This window comes from Pseudophryne corroboree, chromosome 3 (genome assembly GCF_028390025.1).
Source record: "Pseudophryne corroboree isolate aPseCor3 chromosome 3, aPseCor3.hap2, whole genome shotgun sequence".
In the NCBI taxonomy this organism is placed as follows: Eukaryota; Metazoa; Chordata; class Amphibia; order Anura; family Myobatrachidae; genus Pseudophryne; species Pseudophryne corroboree.
In genome coordinates, this window is record NC_086446.1 from 393,501,151 (window position 1) to 393,517,448 (window position 16,298).

General features: G+C 44.3%; 1 protein-coding gene across 1 annotated transcript in view; it reads left to right on the top strand.

The window, feature by feature from the left end:
* Positions 1 to 15,264, top strand: part of VAT1 (vesicle amine transport 1) — a 149,581-nt gene extending 134,317 nt beyond the window's left edge. Inside the window, exon 6 of the mRNA XM_063960074.1 lies at positions 9,246 to 15,264. Within this exon, the coding sequence (XP_063816144.1) occupies positions 9,246 to 9,347 (102 nt within the window). The 3' untranslated portion in view covers positions 9,348 to 15,264. The remainder of the gene's footprint in view (positions 1 to 9,245) is intronic.
* Positions 15,265 to 16,298: the final 1,034 nt, after the last annotated feature.

Genomic DNA, 16,298 nt, shown 5'->3' on the forward strand with positions numbered 1-16,298 from the left:
CATTCATATACCGTGTCATTCACGGCTGAAGAGTGTCTAGGCCTGGGAGAAAGCTCACCTGGGTGCAAGTCACAAATATTCATGGGCTAACACTAATGAACTTGTATAGACACATTCTTTTATCAATGTGCCACTCGTATAGGCATGTCAAAAATACAGAAAATTAAATGCAAACTTAACGGAAAAAATATTAAAATGAAACCTAAACAATAAAAAAATTATTATGAATACATACTGGAAAAAAAAAAATAACAAAAATAATTAACACACAATATAATAAACAGTCCCATTGTACCGAGACAGTATAAGGTAATCCCAATCAGTCCAATGCACTAATGACATACTGATACCCAAACTGGTAAAGCTAGTCCCTTTTCAAATAAGCAGATTTAAATTCAGAGAAAAACATTAAATGTGTTGGATTCATTAAGCCCTCTAGGTGCTACCGTATCGAACTGGTGTATCCAGTAACTTTCCTGTCTCTAATGAAATCTATCTATCTATCTATCTATGATCTGAATGAATGAAATATTCTTATTAAATACTTTGTTCTTTACATAGTTGAATGTGCTGACAACAATCACACAAATTTTTCAATGGAAATCAAATTTATTAACCCATGGAGGTCTGGATTTGGAGTCGCACTCAAAATTAAAGTGGAAAAACACACTACAGGCTGATCTAACTTTGATGTAATGTCCTTAAAACAAGTCAAAATGAGGGTCAGTAGTGCGTGTGGCCTCCACATGCCTGTGTGACCTCCCTACAACCCACACAAGTGGCTCAGGTAGTGCAGCTCATCCAGGATGGCACATCAATGCGAGCTGTGCCAAGGTTTGCTGTGTCCTGTCAGCGTAGTGTCCAGAGCATGGAGGCGCTACCAGGAGACAGGCCAGTACATCAGGAGACGTGGAGGAGGGCAACAACCCAGCAGCAGGACCGCTACCCCCGCCTTTGTTCAAGGAGAAACAGGAGGAGCACTGCCAGAGCCCTGCAAAATGACCTCCAGCAAGTGACAAATGTGCATGTGTCTACTCAAATGATCAGAAACACTCCATGAGGGTGGTATGAGGGCCCGACGTCCACAGGTGGGGGTTGTGCTTACAGCCCAACACCGTGCAGGACGTTTGGCATTTGCCAGAGAACACCAAGATTGGCTAATTCGCCACTGGCGCCCTGTGCTCTTCACAGATGAAAGCAGGCTCTTGCTGAGCATGTGACAGACGTGACAGTCTGGAGACGCCAAGGAGAACGTTCTGCCTGCAACATCCTCCAGCATGACCGGTTTGGCAGTGGGTCAGTAATGGTGTGGGGTAGCATTTATTTGGGGGGCCACACAGCCCTCCATGTACTCGCCAGAGGTAGCCTGACTGCCATTAGGTACCGAGATGAGATCCTCGGGCCCCTTGTGAGACCATATGCTAGTATGGTTGGCCCTGGGTTCCTCCTAATGCAAGACAATGCTAGACCTCATGTGGCTGGAGTGTCAGCAGTTCCTGCAAGACTAAGGCATTGATGCTATGGACTGGCCCGCCCGTTCCCCAGACCTGAATCCAATTGAGCACATCTGGGACATCATGTCTCGCTCCATCCACCAACGCCACGTTGCACCACAGACTGTCCAGGAGTTGGCGGATGCTTTAGTCCAGGTCTGGGAGTAGATCCCTCAGGAGACCATCCTGCACATCATCAGGAGCATGCCCAGGCATTATAGGGAGGTCATACAGGCACGTGGAGGCCACACACACTACTGAGCCTCATTTTGACTTGTTTTAAGGACATTACATCAAAGTTGGATCAGCCTGTAGTGTGTTTTTCCACTTTAATTTTGAGTGTGACTCCAAATCCAGACCTCTATGGGTTAATAAATGTGATTTTCATTGATAATTTGTGTGATTTTGTTAGTTGAATGTGCTATGTAAAGAACAAAATAAGAATATTTCATTCATTCAGATCTAGGATGTGTTATTTTAGTGTTCCCTTTATTTTTTTGAGAGATAGATATATTTATTTTTTCTCTGACGTCCTAGTGGATGCTGGGAACTCCGTAAGGACCATGGGGAATAGCGGGCTCCGAAGGAGGCTGGGCACTCTAGAAAGATTTATGACTACCTGGTGTGCACTGGCTCCTCCCACTATGACCCTCCTCCAAGCCTGTCAGATCTTGTGCCCGGCCGAGGTTGGATGCACACTAGGGGCTCTCCTGAGCCCTTAGAAAGAAAGTATAGATTTAGGTTTTTTATTTTCAGTGAGACCTGCTGGCAACAGGCTCACTGCAGCGAGGGACTAAGGGGAGAAGAAGCGAACTCGCCTGCTTGCAGCCGGATTGGGCTTCTTAAGCTACTGGACACCATTAGCTCCAGAGGGATCGACCGCAGGCCCAGTCCTTGGTGTTCGGTCCCGGAGCCGCGCTGCCGTCCCCCTTACAGAGCCAGAAGCAAGAAGAGGTCCGGAAAAACGGCGGCAGAAGACATCCGTCTTCACCAAGGTAGCGCACAGCACTGCAGCTGTGCGCCATTGCTCCTCATACACACTTCACACTCCGGTCACTGAGGGTGCAGGGCGCTTGGGGGGGAGGGGGGCGCCCTGAGCAGCAATAACACCTTGGCTGGCAAAAATACCACAATATATAGCCCCAGAGGCTATATATGTGGTAAATACCCCTGCCAGAATCCAGAAAAAAGCGGGAGAATAGGCCGCGGAAAAGGGGCGGAGCTATCTCCCTCAGACACACTGGCGCCATTTTCTCTTCACAGTGCAACTGGAAGAAAGCTCCCCAGGCTCTCCCCTGTAGTTTTCAGGCTCAAAGGGTAAAAAAGAGAGGGGGGGCACTAAATTTAGGCGCAATATTGTATATACAAGCAGCTATGGGGGAAAATTCACTCAGTTATAGTGTTAATCCACTCATTATATAGCGCTCTGGTGTGTGCTGGCATACTCTCTCTCTGTCTCCCCAAAGGGCTTTGTGGGTCCTGTCCTCAGTCAGAGCATTCCCTGTGTGTGTGCGGTGTGTCGGTACAGCTGTGTCGACATGTTTGAGGAGGAGGCTTATATAGTGACGGAGCAGATGCCGATAAATGTGATGTCGCCCCCTGTGGGGCCGACACCAGAGTGGATGGTTAGGTAAAAGGTATTAACAGACAGTGTCAACTCCTTACATAAAAGGGTGGATGACGTAACAGCTGTGGGACAGCCGGCTTCTCAGCCCGTGCCTGCCCAGGCGTCTCAAAGGCCATCAGGGGCTCAAACGCCCGCTCATTCAGATGGCAGACACAGATGTCGACACGGAGTCTGACTCCAGTGTCGACAAGGTTGAGACACAATCCACTAGGAACATCTGTGACTTGATCCCAGCAATAAAAATGTGTTACACATTTCTGACATTAACCTCTAAAAAGGGGGTTTTTATGTTTGGGGAGAAAAAGCAGGCAGTGTTTTGTTCCCCCATCAGATGAATGAATGAAGTGTGTGAAAAGCGTGGGTATCCTGAAGTCTGTATTTACACTCAGGTACTAGACTGAAACCTGCAGAGCGTGCTGCTGCAGCGTGGTCGGTGACCCTGTCAAACATACTAGTTTGCTAACATGAGAACATATTAAAGACGTCGTCTTATATATGAGGGATGCACAGAGGGATATTTTGCCGGCTGGCATCCAAAATGAATGTAATGTCCATTCTGTCAGGAGGGTATTAGAGACCTGTCCCTGGACAGGTGATGCTGACCTTAAAAGGCGCATAGAGATTCTGCCTTATAAGGGTGAGGAATTATTTGGGGATGGTCTCTGGGACCTCGTATCCGCAGCAACAGCTGGGAAGAAATATTTTTACCTCCGTTTTCCTCAGACTAAGAAAGCAATGTATTATCAGGTACAGTCCTTTCGGCTTCAGAAAAGCAAGCGGGTCAAAGGCGCTTCCTTTCTGTACAAAGACAAGGGAAGAGGGAAAAAGCTGCACCAGTCAGCCTGTTCCCAGAATCATAATTCTTCTCTCGCTTCCTCTGAGTCCACAGCATGACGCGGGGGCTCCACAGGTGTAGCCAGGTACGGTGGGGGGCCGTCTCAAAAGTTTCAGCGATCAGTGGGCTCGCTCACAGGTGGATCCCTGTTTCATTCAAGTAGTATTTCAGGGGTACAAGCTGGAATTTGAGATGTCTTCCCCCCGCCGTTTCCTCAAATATGCCTTGCCGACAACTCCCTCAGGCAGGGAGGCTGTGCTAGAGGCAATTAATAAGCTGTATTCCCAGCAGGTAATACTTAAGGTGCCCCTACTTCAACAAGGACGGGTTACTATTCCACACGGTTGGGGTACCGAAACCGCATGGTTCGGTGTGACCCTTCTTTATATTTAAAATCCTTGAACACATGCATAAAAAATTCAAGTTCAAGATGGAATCGCTCAGGGCGGTTATTGCAAGCCTGGACGAGGGGGATTACATGGTATCCCGGGACATCAAGGATGCTTACCTGCATGTCCCTATTTACTATCCTCGTCAGGAGTACCTCAGATTTGTGGTACAGGATTACCATTACCAAGTCCAGACTCTGCCGTTTGGACTGTACATGGCACCGAGGGTGTTACCAAGGTAATGGCCGGAATGACGATACTCCTTCGAAAAAGGGGAGTTTTAATTATCCCGTACTTGGACAATCTCCTTATAAGGGCGAGGTCCAAGGAGCAGTTGCTAGTCGGGGTAGCACTATTTTGGAAAGTGCTACAACAGCACGGTTGGATTCTAAACAGTCCAGAGTCACAGCTGGTTCCTACGACACGTCTACTGTTCCTGGGGATGGTTCTGGACACAGACCAGAAATAAGTGTTTCTCCCGGTGGAGAAAGCCAAGGAGCTGTCATCTCTAGTCAGAGACCTCCTGAAGCCAAAACTGTTATCGGTGCATCATTGCACGCGAGTCCTGGGAAAAATGTTAGCTTCCTACGAAGCAATCCCATTCGGCAGGTTCCATGCAAGAACTTTTCAGTCCGGGTCGCATCTTCAGATGCATTAGGCTGATACCCTGGTCCTTGGAGACAGGGTTATCTCTACTGTAGTGGCTGCAGAGTGCCCATCTTCAAGAGGGCCGCAGGTTCGACATACAGGACTGGGTCCTAGTGACCATGGATGCCAGCCTTTGAGGCTGGGGGGCAGTCACACGGGGAAGAAACTTCCAGGGACTTTGGTCAAGTCAGGTGACTTCCCTACATAATATTCTGGAACAGAGGGCCATTTACAATGCCCTGAGTCAGGCAAGGCCTCTGCTTCAAAACCAGCCGGTCCTGATCCAATCAGGCAACATCACGGCAGTCGCCCATGTAAACCAACAGGGCGGCACAAGAAGCAGGATGGCGATGGCAGAAGCCACAAGGATTCTCCGATGTGCGGAAAATCATGCGTTAGCACTGTCAGCAGTGTTCATTCCCGGAGTGGACAACTGGAAAGCAGATCTTCTCAGCAGACACGACTTCCACCCGAGAGTGTGGGGACTTCATCCAGAAGTCTTCCAAAGAATTGTACACCATTGGGAAAGGCCACAGGTGGACATAAAGGCGTCCCGCCTCAACAAAAAGCTATAAAAGATATTGCGCCAGGTCAAGGGACCTTCAGGCGATAGCTGTGGACGTTCTGGTAACACAGTGGGTGTACCAGTCGTTTTATGTGTTCCCCCCTCTGCCTCTCATACCAAAGGTACTGAGAATAATAAGAAGGCGAGGAGTAAGAATGATACTCGTGGTTCCGGATTGGCCAAGAAGAGCCTGGTACCCAGAACTTCAAGAAAATGTATCAGAGGACCCATGGCCTCTGCCGCTCAGACAGGACCTGCTGCAGCAGGGGCCCTGTCTGTTCCAAGACTTACCGCGGCTACGTTTTGATGGCATGGCGGTTGAACGCCGGATCCTGAAGGAAAAGGGCTTTCCGGAGGAAGTCATTCCTACGCTGATTCAAGCCAGGAAAGATGTAACTGCAAAACATTATCACCGCATATGGCGGAAATATGTTGCTTGGTGTGAGGCCAAAAAAGGCCCCAACAGAGGAATTTCAACTAGGTCGATTTCTGCATTTCCTACAAGCAGGAGTGTCTATGGGCCTAAAATTAGGCTCCATTAAGATACAGATCTCTGCTCTGTCGATTTTCTTCCAGAAAGCATTAGCTTCAGTACCTGAAGTTCAGACATTGTAAAAGGAGTGCTGCATATTCAGCCCCCGGTTGTGCCTCCAGTGGCACCTTGGGATCTCAACGTGGTGTTGAGTTTCTTAAAATCACATTGGTTTGAACCACTAAAAACCGTGGATCTAAAATATCTCACGTTGAAAGTGGTCATGTTATTGGCCTTGGTTTCGGCCAGGCGTGTATCAGAATTGCTGGCTTTGTCATATAAAAGTCTTTATCTGATTTTCCATATGGATAGGGCAGAATTGAGGACTCGTCCCCAGTTTCTCCCTAAGGTGGCATCAGCTTTTCACTTGAACCAACCTATTGTGGTGCCTGCGGCTACTAGGGACTTGGAGGATTCCAAGTTACTGGACGTAGTCAGGGCCTTGAAAAATTATGTTTCCAGGACGGCTAGTCAGAAAAATTGACTCGCTATTTATCCTGTATGCACCCAACAGGCTGGGTGCTCCTGCTTCTAAGCAGACTATCGCTCGCTGGATCTGTGACACGATTCAGCAGGCGCATTCTGCGGCTGGACTGCCGCATCTTAAATCAGTGAAAGCCCATTCCACAGGGAAGGTGGGCTCATCTTGGGCGGCTGCCCGAGGGGTCTCGGCTTTACAACTTTGCCGAGCTGTTACTTGGTCAGGGGCAAACACGTTTGCAAAATTCTACAAAATTGATACCCTGGCTGAGGAGGACCTGGAGTTCTCTCATTCGGTGCTGCAGAGTCACCCGCACTCTCCCGCCCGTTTGGGAGCTTTGGTATAATCCCCATGGTCCTTACGGAGTTCCCAGCATCCACTAGGACGTCAGAGAAAATAAGATTTTACTCACCGGTACATCTATTTCTCGTAGTCCGTAGTGGATGCTGGGCGCCCATCCCAAGTGCGGATTGTCTGCAATACTTGTATATAGTTATTGCCTAACTAAAGGGTTATTGTTGAGCCATCTGTTGAGAGGCTCAGTTATATTCATACTGTTAACTGGGTATAGTATCACGAGTTATACGGTGTGATTGGTGTGGCTGGTATGAGTCTTACCCAGGATTCAAAATCCTTCCTTATTATGTCAGCTCGTCCGGGCACAGTGTCCTAACTGAGGCTTGGAGGAGGGTCAGTGGGAGGAGCCAGTGCACACCAGGTAGTCATAAATCTTTATGGAGTGCCCAGCCTCCTTCGGAGCCCGCTATTCCCCATGGTCCTTACGGAGTTCCCAGCATCCACTACGGACTACGAGAAATAGATTTACCGGTGAGTAAAATCTTATTTTTACTAAAACCAGCACCAATCTGAACCAGCCAGGGGAATAATGTCATAGCAGGGGGGAGGATGCTCAGTCTGGGGTCCCCCTGCCATTACATTAAACACCCCCTCCCCCAAAACCAGTCGGCCCAAGGCTGTAATTCCTTGGAAAGTGGGTGCCCCTCCCTTTCAAGCAACAGTGCTATACACCACACCCATGGTGGGAGTGGGGTTCATGGTATGGATATAATCTTCACAAGCAGCCTTCAGGTTCCAGCAAGCATGCTGACACTTGAACTTCAAGTGCCTGCATTCCTGGACATTAAGGGCCCACTGGTACCTGTAGTGTAATAAGAATATTTAAATACAAAACACAATTTATTTTTTAATTTTTTACTATACAGGGTCTTTACCTTTTGGGGGCGGGAGCTTTGAAGCTCTTTGGCACAGCTGCCACCTCCCCCAGGGCTTCTGGCATCTATCTTCATGAGCTCTTGTACGCTCCCTCCCTGGAAATGGACTGTTAGCCGCTGGCTTCTTTAAACTAACCGAGCGGGGCGATTATGCAGTGAACTTATGCGGTGGCTTGTGGCGGCCATAATATATTTCAAAAATGACACTAAAGCGCCAGTTGTGAAATTAGAACTGCTTTGCTCCTGAACTCTGCAAAATGACAGGCAGGGACTGAATCCTCTTGGGGGTAGCTGGCATGGCAGCAGGCCTAGATCCAAGTGCTGCTTACTGTCACATCTCTGCTGCATAATACGCTACCTACACAGTGATGACAGCAGATCCATCATTGGACAGCTGTATCCAGTGATGAATACGCTGTCCAAACATATCTGCCTCACTGACCAGGGAGTGCTTTAATGTGGACTGAAAGCCCGTCCCTGTCAGTGAGGCTCTTTTTTTTAAATGGGTCTTTATTGCCTGTGGCTTGGCCCCATCCCTGCTTCTGCTCCTTTCCCACTGTCAATGGGAGGTACCACTATCTGTACCTCCCAAACTAACGTTGTGTAAAAATCATTTTAATATAAAGCAGGAACTTATGAGTCTTTGTATTTTAATACTTAATGACTTGCTCTGCCTCCCCTGAGTAAATATCCCTGCTTCAGCAGCCTAACCCTCACCCTCTGCCAAGTGCTTAACCCTGAGATTCCTAAACTGTTTTGTTTTTTCTTTTTTAAATCCCTGCGCCCTAGAGTATCGCCTTCACGGCACCCCCTAGGCCAGTGATTGCTAACCTTGACACTCCAGCTGTTGAAGTACACATCTCAGCATGCCCTGCGTCCGTTTTAGCATGGCCAAATAAAACTGTAGCAGGGCATGCTGGGATATGTATTTCAACAGCTGGAGTGTCGAGGTTAGCCATCACTGCCCTAGGCCAAAAGTTTCTTGAGAAATTTTGAAAGAAATATTTAAATCAAGCAAATGTCATTCTCTGGTTCTATTGTGTGGTGAGGGACAGGATTTTATTCTGTTTGTCCACATATTTATGATTGGCAGCCACCAGAACTGGCTTTGCCTATTACATTAGCCATAAAAATGTTGAATTGATCCTGGACCACCAATCCAAGGCACCCCTGCAAGTGTCCTGAGGCACCCCAGGGTGCCATGACAGTTTGAGAACCATTGCCTCTGGCAGTCTAACCCTAAAAGGCATGAAAAGCAATGTCAACCATTTGCGTGTTGCCTTTTAGACCCTGTCCACCTATTGACTATTTATGTACGGTCTATCTACCAAAAAATAACTAGCAAGAGTGGAAGGGAGTCTTATACTTTTTTTTCATCTGACCTTGTTTGTTTGTTTTTATTTCCTAATTTTTAATTACAATGAAATGCTATTCTCTCTATAGGTTGGTGATGCCATGAGGCAGATGCAGGAAAAGAAAAATGTTGGTAAAGTGATCTTGGTCCCTGAAGTGCCAAAGGAAGAAGAGAAAAAGGAAGAGAACTAAAGTGATGTTGTGCAGAAGGGAACACAGTATCCTGCAGATTGTGAAAACTGTCCTACTAATGTGTGTGTTTGGGGGAGTGACTGAGCCCTGTTGATTGTGTATAACTGTTACTCTTGCTTGCCAGGAGGGCTGTACTAGCACTTGGCGAGTGGGTTACACTTTAATAGCAACAGTATGTGCTGGGAAGTGATAAATCTTGCTTAAAATCTGTAAACTGCACAAGATTTAGCAAAGAATCCTGAGCCAAGCTGCAGGGAATTGGTTTTTGATTTGATCTGTTGCAGTTTTGATTTTCTGAAAATGATTTTCATTGTCCTCTTGGGTCTTTTATACAATAACATTCCAGGTATTGGTTGCAGTCTTGCTGAGAGCGGCAAAGTTTTCTATCCTGTCTTTCCACCATCAGACAATTTTGTAAGACACTCAATACTGTAAACTCTTTGTAAAAACTGTGGTTGCTGATATCTTGTTTCATTAAATAAACGTACTCCTCTGACTCTGCCAGTAGTGTTGTTACAATCTGGACACTATATCTGTGGGATATATAATATCCTATGACCTTGCAGGCAACCACTTAACACATTGGTCTCTTTGAGGAAATTGATCTTAAGCTTTAAATATCAAGTGTCAAAACAACCAATGCAAACTTTAAGCAGAAGTTTTAAAATGAACAAATTAGATCCATATTGTGTAATGAAGGCTAGCATTAATGGTGGTTCAGCAACACTAGATATTAACATGGCCCTATAACAGTTTGCCAAAGTGACATATGGTAATGGAGTACTGGCCTTTTTTAAAGTGAACAGTCGTCTGAAGATGTGAAGCCAGTGCAGGTGACCTTCCATTGTATAGTCTATGGCAGTTTCCCAAACGCCGCCATTAGTCAGGTTTTTAGGATATCCATTCTTAAGCAAAGGTGACATCATTTAGTACCTCATTCAGTTTGATACATCTGTGCATAAGCATGGATATCCTTGAAACGTAGACTGTAATGGTGGAGTCTGTGAAACTCTGGTCTATGGGAAGATTATTCTTGGCAGGAATTGGACCATGTTAATTTCTTCAAATTTCCAAGGTGTGTATTTGCCCAGCATTTCTGTACCATGTAATAAATGTGCCAATGTAACTGGTCCATGGTGAAATCGTGATAAGGAGCTCAAATATCCAACTGTTGTATATGAAATCGTAGATATACTTTTTAGGTTCTTTGGCAGTTAGGCAGGCTTTAAAAGTTAGGAATTGTTGCAGGAAATTAACTTGGAATTCATAACCTTTGAGTCTTCCATGATGTAGGCAGAGCCTCGTGGGAGAAATGGTTTAGGAACGGCTGTGGGACCAGCTGGTCTTTGTACCAAGGAAACTGGGAATTGTGCAGAAAAGTTACTTAAAACCGACCTAACTTTAACGTATTGTTCTTGGTGTATCTCAGCTTGACCACTGTGCTGCATTAACCTTCTAGCTGTACCGTAAAACTATTTTATTGTTCAACAAACTATCCATATAGCTCAATGTAACTTGTAACTAGTTAAGTGCATTTGAAGGTTAGCATCACATGATTACATTAAGGCTGCCCAAAATATGGAAAGCTCTAGTATCTGAGCAAGTCTGTCAATACATTGGATGTGAAGCTTTAGATATTTATGAGCTGTTTTGCTGCCTTCTGGCTTATTTCATATAAACTTAGTCTCTTGGTTTTTCATCCAGAAAGTCTACTCGAGCTGTTGTAGTTTATACGCTTTGTATTTAAACAATAATTCCCTCATACTCACTGGTTGCCTTATTTCCAAGTGCATTCATTAACACGTGTTTTCATAGGACAGATTATAGCTGGACCACTGCCAGTTGTTTACCAACATACCAATGTGCCAACCCACTCTTCAGTGCCAACACAAGTAACTGCTTGTCTAAACTTAATATAGGTTTTGTTTTTTCTAATTTGTGACCATTAAGTCTCTTGAACCCTTACTAGTTCTGCACTGCAGATGACAAAACCAGTTACCCCAGAATCTTTCTAAGGGCTACATTTCTGCAGCTTTATGCCAAAAAAGGCTTCAGACTTCATAGAATGGTGGCTCCATACTACTTTAGTATATAGATCAGTAGAGTAAATCTTTAACTTGCTGCATTGCAATGAAGTTTCACTTGACCTAGGCCAAATCTGTTTAAGCACAAACATGTCTAACGGACATCTGCTTTCATGGTCAGTGATCCATAGCAGGAGTGTTGGGTTAAGACCAGTGCCCCAGTCTTGCTGGTGTTTACAAAATGTTAACTTTTTTTTGGGGGGGTGTAATTCTCTACTGAAGATGAAAAAAGCTTGGTTATAGAATGTTTTCTACACTAGTCAGCTTGTATTCAATTGCTGAACATTTTGTCTTGTATTTTTGTCAGTCATGGAATGGCAGGGAGTGTACCGTAGATCAAAGCACAACGGGTAAATGTATTTTTGTTCTAAACTTGCTATAGTTCAGGAATTGTTGGTGATACTAGCTTGTCTTTGATCTTAAGACAATCATGGTTCCCCAAAATATTTTAAGGTTGGACTCGAGAATCCTTCAGCCAGTTTTGAAATGTCTTTATCATAGTAGATGGTATGCCATATTTTAACAAACCCATTTTGACACCTGAGTTTTAGGCATGAAAAATGGCTTACTGGTTCACTGATCCACCTGAGAACTGGCACCTGTTTCTTTCATACAATGTTATGTTGGGAACCCCCCTCCTGTTCTCTACCAAGGTAGTATAGTGTACTAGATAAAGTTAAATGTGTGGGTGTTGTAGACTAGTCCTAAAGTGCTACTGTACTGAGATCTTAGTGTTGAGACCATGGCATAAGCACTGTAGCTTGCTCTGGACCAGGTCTGTTCTTTGTATAGTTGATGGCTTTGTTTGGTGATAAACAGATTTCCTAAATATGAAGGTTTTTAAAATGCTCAGAAGAAGCTTTAGTGCATTCATCCACAGAACTTAACATATCTGGCATAAACAGAAGTGGACATTAAACGATTATGCCCTTCTGAAGGTAGAGGAATTCCCATTGGAAATTGGAGGAGTAACTTAGTGGACAAAATTAGCCTCCTGGTTAATGGTATAGGTCATAGCCTCTACACCGATATTCTATTTGGATTTTTTTTTTTCATAAATGAACAGCAGTTAAGTCACCACCAGTGCTCCAGATGTGGGCCTGCAGCGCTGTCCAAAATTTAAATGGAGTCACACCAACTGCCACCTCAAACACTGCCAAACATCGCTGGCTGGGACTCTCTGGCAGTTGGTGCGACTCCCCTATTTGATTTTTCAACAGTGCTGCAGCCTCACCTCTAGAGCTGCTACTGGTCACCACCTTTTTAAACCATTACTGGTGGAGAGCAAGGCCTTCTAGCTGTGCCAGAGCAGTTATCTATTGAGAGTATGGGGTGGGTGGCAATCTTCTGAAGGTCTTGGCCCCTACCATTCCACTAGGAAGTGGTGGTCACCAATAAGGGTATGTGAACTTCTCAATATAAGACTAGGCGCAATATGGGCAAAGCATGCATTGCATCTCCCTGGTGACATACATTTTTTTTTTTTTTTTTACCTCAGATGATAGACTGGTCCTTAAGACTAGATAATCCATTCTTGTTGCTCTTCAGTTGGCAATCTATGCTTTACTGTGATAACATTATGCAATTTGGTATAGTCTTAACATTTACAAATAGATGGTTTTCTATTACACTGCAGTCTATACCTAGCAAAATCCTGTCTTTAGCCCCCCTTTATCCTATAAGCACTGTTTTTTTATAGTTCCTTCCTTCCATGAATGTTAGTAACTTGTATCCGAAGCAACCAAGAGTTAGAATATATTAGCTAAAACCTTGTATGGCTTTTTAATCTGCCATTGTATTATGAACATTTATAATTGGGAATGGGGAGTTCTTCAAATGCTAAATTAAGAGTAGTGTCAGACAGGTTCTTTGTGCTTGGTTTTAAGCATAAACAATTGCAGTGACTAACTGCTGACGTACCTGCCCATAATGAATGACTGTAGGAACTGCACCTGCGAATTAATCGTATAAGAACTAGTAATCTGCAATAACCCAGGCAGAGAAATGTAGAGTTTTAAAGGTCTTGGCTTGAGCGCTGGTACATTTACATTGCCTTCTAATTGATTAATTTACAGCTGGGTTGCATAATGCTTGCATGTACTGCATAGTTCATGGGTTCCATCTGGCAGGGTCTGTTAAAACACAAACTAATTCATGGTGTAAGGTTGGGGTATTTCATTTTTGTCCCTCCTTTCATATCTGACACACATTCTAACAAAAGGGTTTTGTAGTCAACTGGAATCCATATGCATTTCAGTATGTCGAACAACAATTTGATCAGCTGATCAGGGAACAGTTCCGTGGTAAAGATTTGATTGAAACTGATCTTACACCAGGGGCCCTTCACCTGTTCATTTACAGTTCCTAGCAGGTCTTGGCAGCCTGACACACAGGTTACCGAAGCCTGTGGCTTTTTTTTTTTTCCCTGTTTTTTTTTTTTTGTTTTGTTTTTTTTTAACTCTAAATTAGTATCTGATATAAGTAGGCATTTAATGTACTTTTAAAACTCCTGCATACTAAGGGACTGAAACATAAACATTTATGTAACATCCTAAATTTTAGAAAGCCCTAAAACCATTTACCATTAGATAAAAAAAAAAACCTGCATTTGATGCCCATTTTAAAACCAGGTGATAAGAAAATGCCATATTCACATGAGCTACATTTTAGTTTCCTCTATCTCTATCTATTCTCTGTAAACAGTCCTATCTGACTGTTTTAAACCTGCTTTCATTATCAAAGGTTTTTGTTAATATTTGTCACTGGGGCACCGCTAAGCTGTTCTTACAGTGAACAGTGTAGCTATTGTGGTTGGGTAGCTATTAGCTGAGGCAGCTCACCTCCTTTTAATAGCCCTGTATAAATAGCATTTAGTTGCCAGGACCTGAAGGACCACACATTGTCATGGTTGGAATGGGTTCTGGCCTAATACTCTCTAACGATGTGCTCTCAAAATGATAAACATTTGGTTTGCGTGGACTTGGATTCATAAGTCTTTGCCATGTTTACAAGACATTTTCTTTTCAAAATTGTAAACTCTTGAAGTATTTCAATAAATAGTAAATTGGCAAAGATATGGACAACTGGCTGCAACACTGACCCAGTAGCCATAAAGTCCTTGCACCAGTTTGTTAGACATTTATTTAGCCCTGCTTTAAAGGCCATACACCCTGGGCGATTTTGAGCTGAAAGCAGGTCACTTTTGGTGTGTTGAGCTGCTTTCAGCTCAAAGCCACCCAGTGTGTATGCCCCGGCGATGAGCAATGATGTGCGTTCCTCATTCATCGCTGGCGGTCGCCGTTCATCTACTGGTATTACCTGCTGAAATCGCTGGGCAGCGGGGAAAAGTGCTTGGTGTGTATGCATGGAGCGCTTTTCAGCCCAGCGATGTCTGATAATCGTTGTGCATACATGCTGGGCAAAAACACCCAGTGTGTATGGACCTTAAGTTTGCAGCACATTTAATAGGAAAATAAGTGTCTTCACATCTGTGAAGTTTTCCAAAGACTTTGGTTTTCATGTGTGGTTAAGACCAGCTTGACTGATGTATCTGCTGCAGCTAGTGAGTCAAATTTAGCGTGAGCTAACTTTAGTTTAACAATCTAATTCCCAATTTTTTATTTTGAACAAATGGTAAGCAAATGCATTCATCCCACTTCTGCTGAAAGTACACCGAAAAATGTGACTGCTTGTCAATTCCCTGCTTTGTATGTAAAAGTTGAACAAAAGTTTTGTGCCAATGCTGTTTACATGAAGTGTAATGCTTTTCTGCCTAATTTTTGCCGTATGCCTTACATGTTTCAAATGTTAATTAAAAGCATAACAAAACTCTTCACTGGGTGTGGTTATTAATACTTCAGATCACAACTATGAAGATCAGTAGATTACTGGAGAAATATGGGACCCAGAATACTGATATGTGAATTGCCCAGTCTCGGGAGGGGAAGCTGTTCATTTCATACTATAGCATTCACTGTTTATAGTGGGTGGTTTTTGGCATACAACACTACACATGGACTGACCAACGGCCAAACATATCCTCTACATTCGATCACTGAACCCTTGTTATGCTGCAGTTAGGTTTTTGGGAGTAGTCCATGACCAAATCTCAAGTTTTAGAATTGGGCTATATTCTCTTGTCTACATGAATTGTAAATGTTACACAGTGGATAGAACAGGAGACGGGGTATATTAAAATAGGCCATATTAATGGTAAAATTTCATATGGTAAGCTATCTGCTATAAAATTTTACATTGGACAGCGTGGCATCTCCTCTCAAAGGAATACATACGCGTTACCGGCGGCCGGGATCCTGGCTGTCGCAATCCAGACAGTTGGATCCCGTCCACCAGTATGCTGTCAGCAGGAAAGCACTAGAAAGCCCCTTATGGGCTTGCCACGCTGTGGGCATGGTGGCTCGCTGCACTTGCCACAGGGTCTTCTCCTTCTATGGGGGTCGTGGACACCCATAGAGAGAAGCCTGTGGTGCTGGTATTGTGGCGGCATTTCACCGCCTATCAGGATTCCTGCGTAGGCATTGACTGCCAAGATATCTCGTGATTTGTTTCCTGCTCTCAAATCCTATCCAGAGGATTTAATGCATTAACTATAAAGCAATTCTACAGTAAATTACACCCATGTCAACAGTTTAATTCTGACAGTTACTGCATCCCATCTGCACAATGTTTGTGAAAAATAAATTGGCCCCAATTATAGAATGTGTAAGTTAATTCTCAAATCTTAAACTGAGCAGTGTGCCACCACTGTGCTATTCTAGCCTAGAGAACAAGGCATGCAATCAGCAGATCTTTGGTATCTCATAGAACATAGGCTCTCATGAAGATGAGCAATCTTACAAGTTGTGGT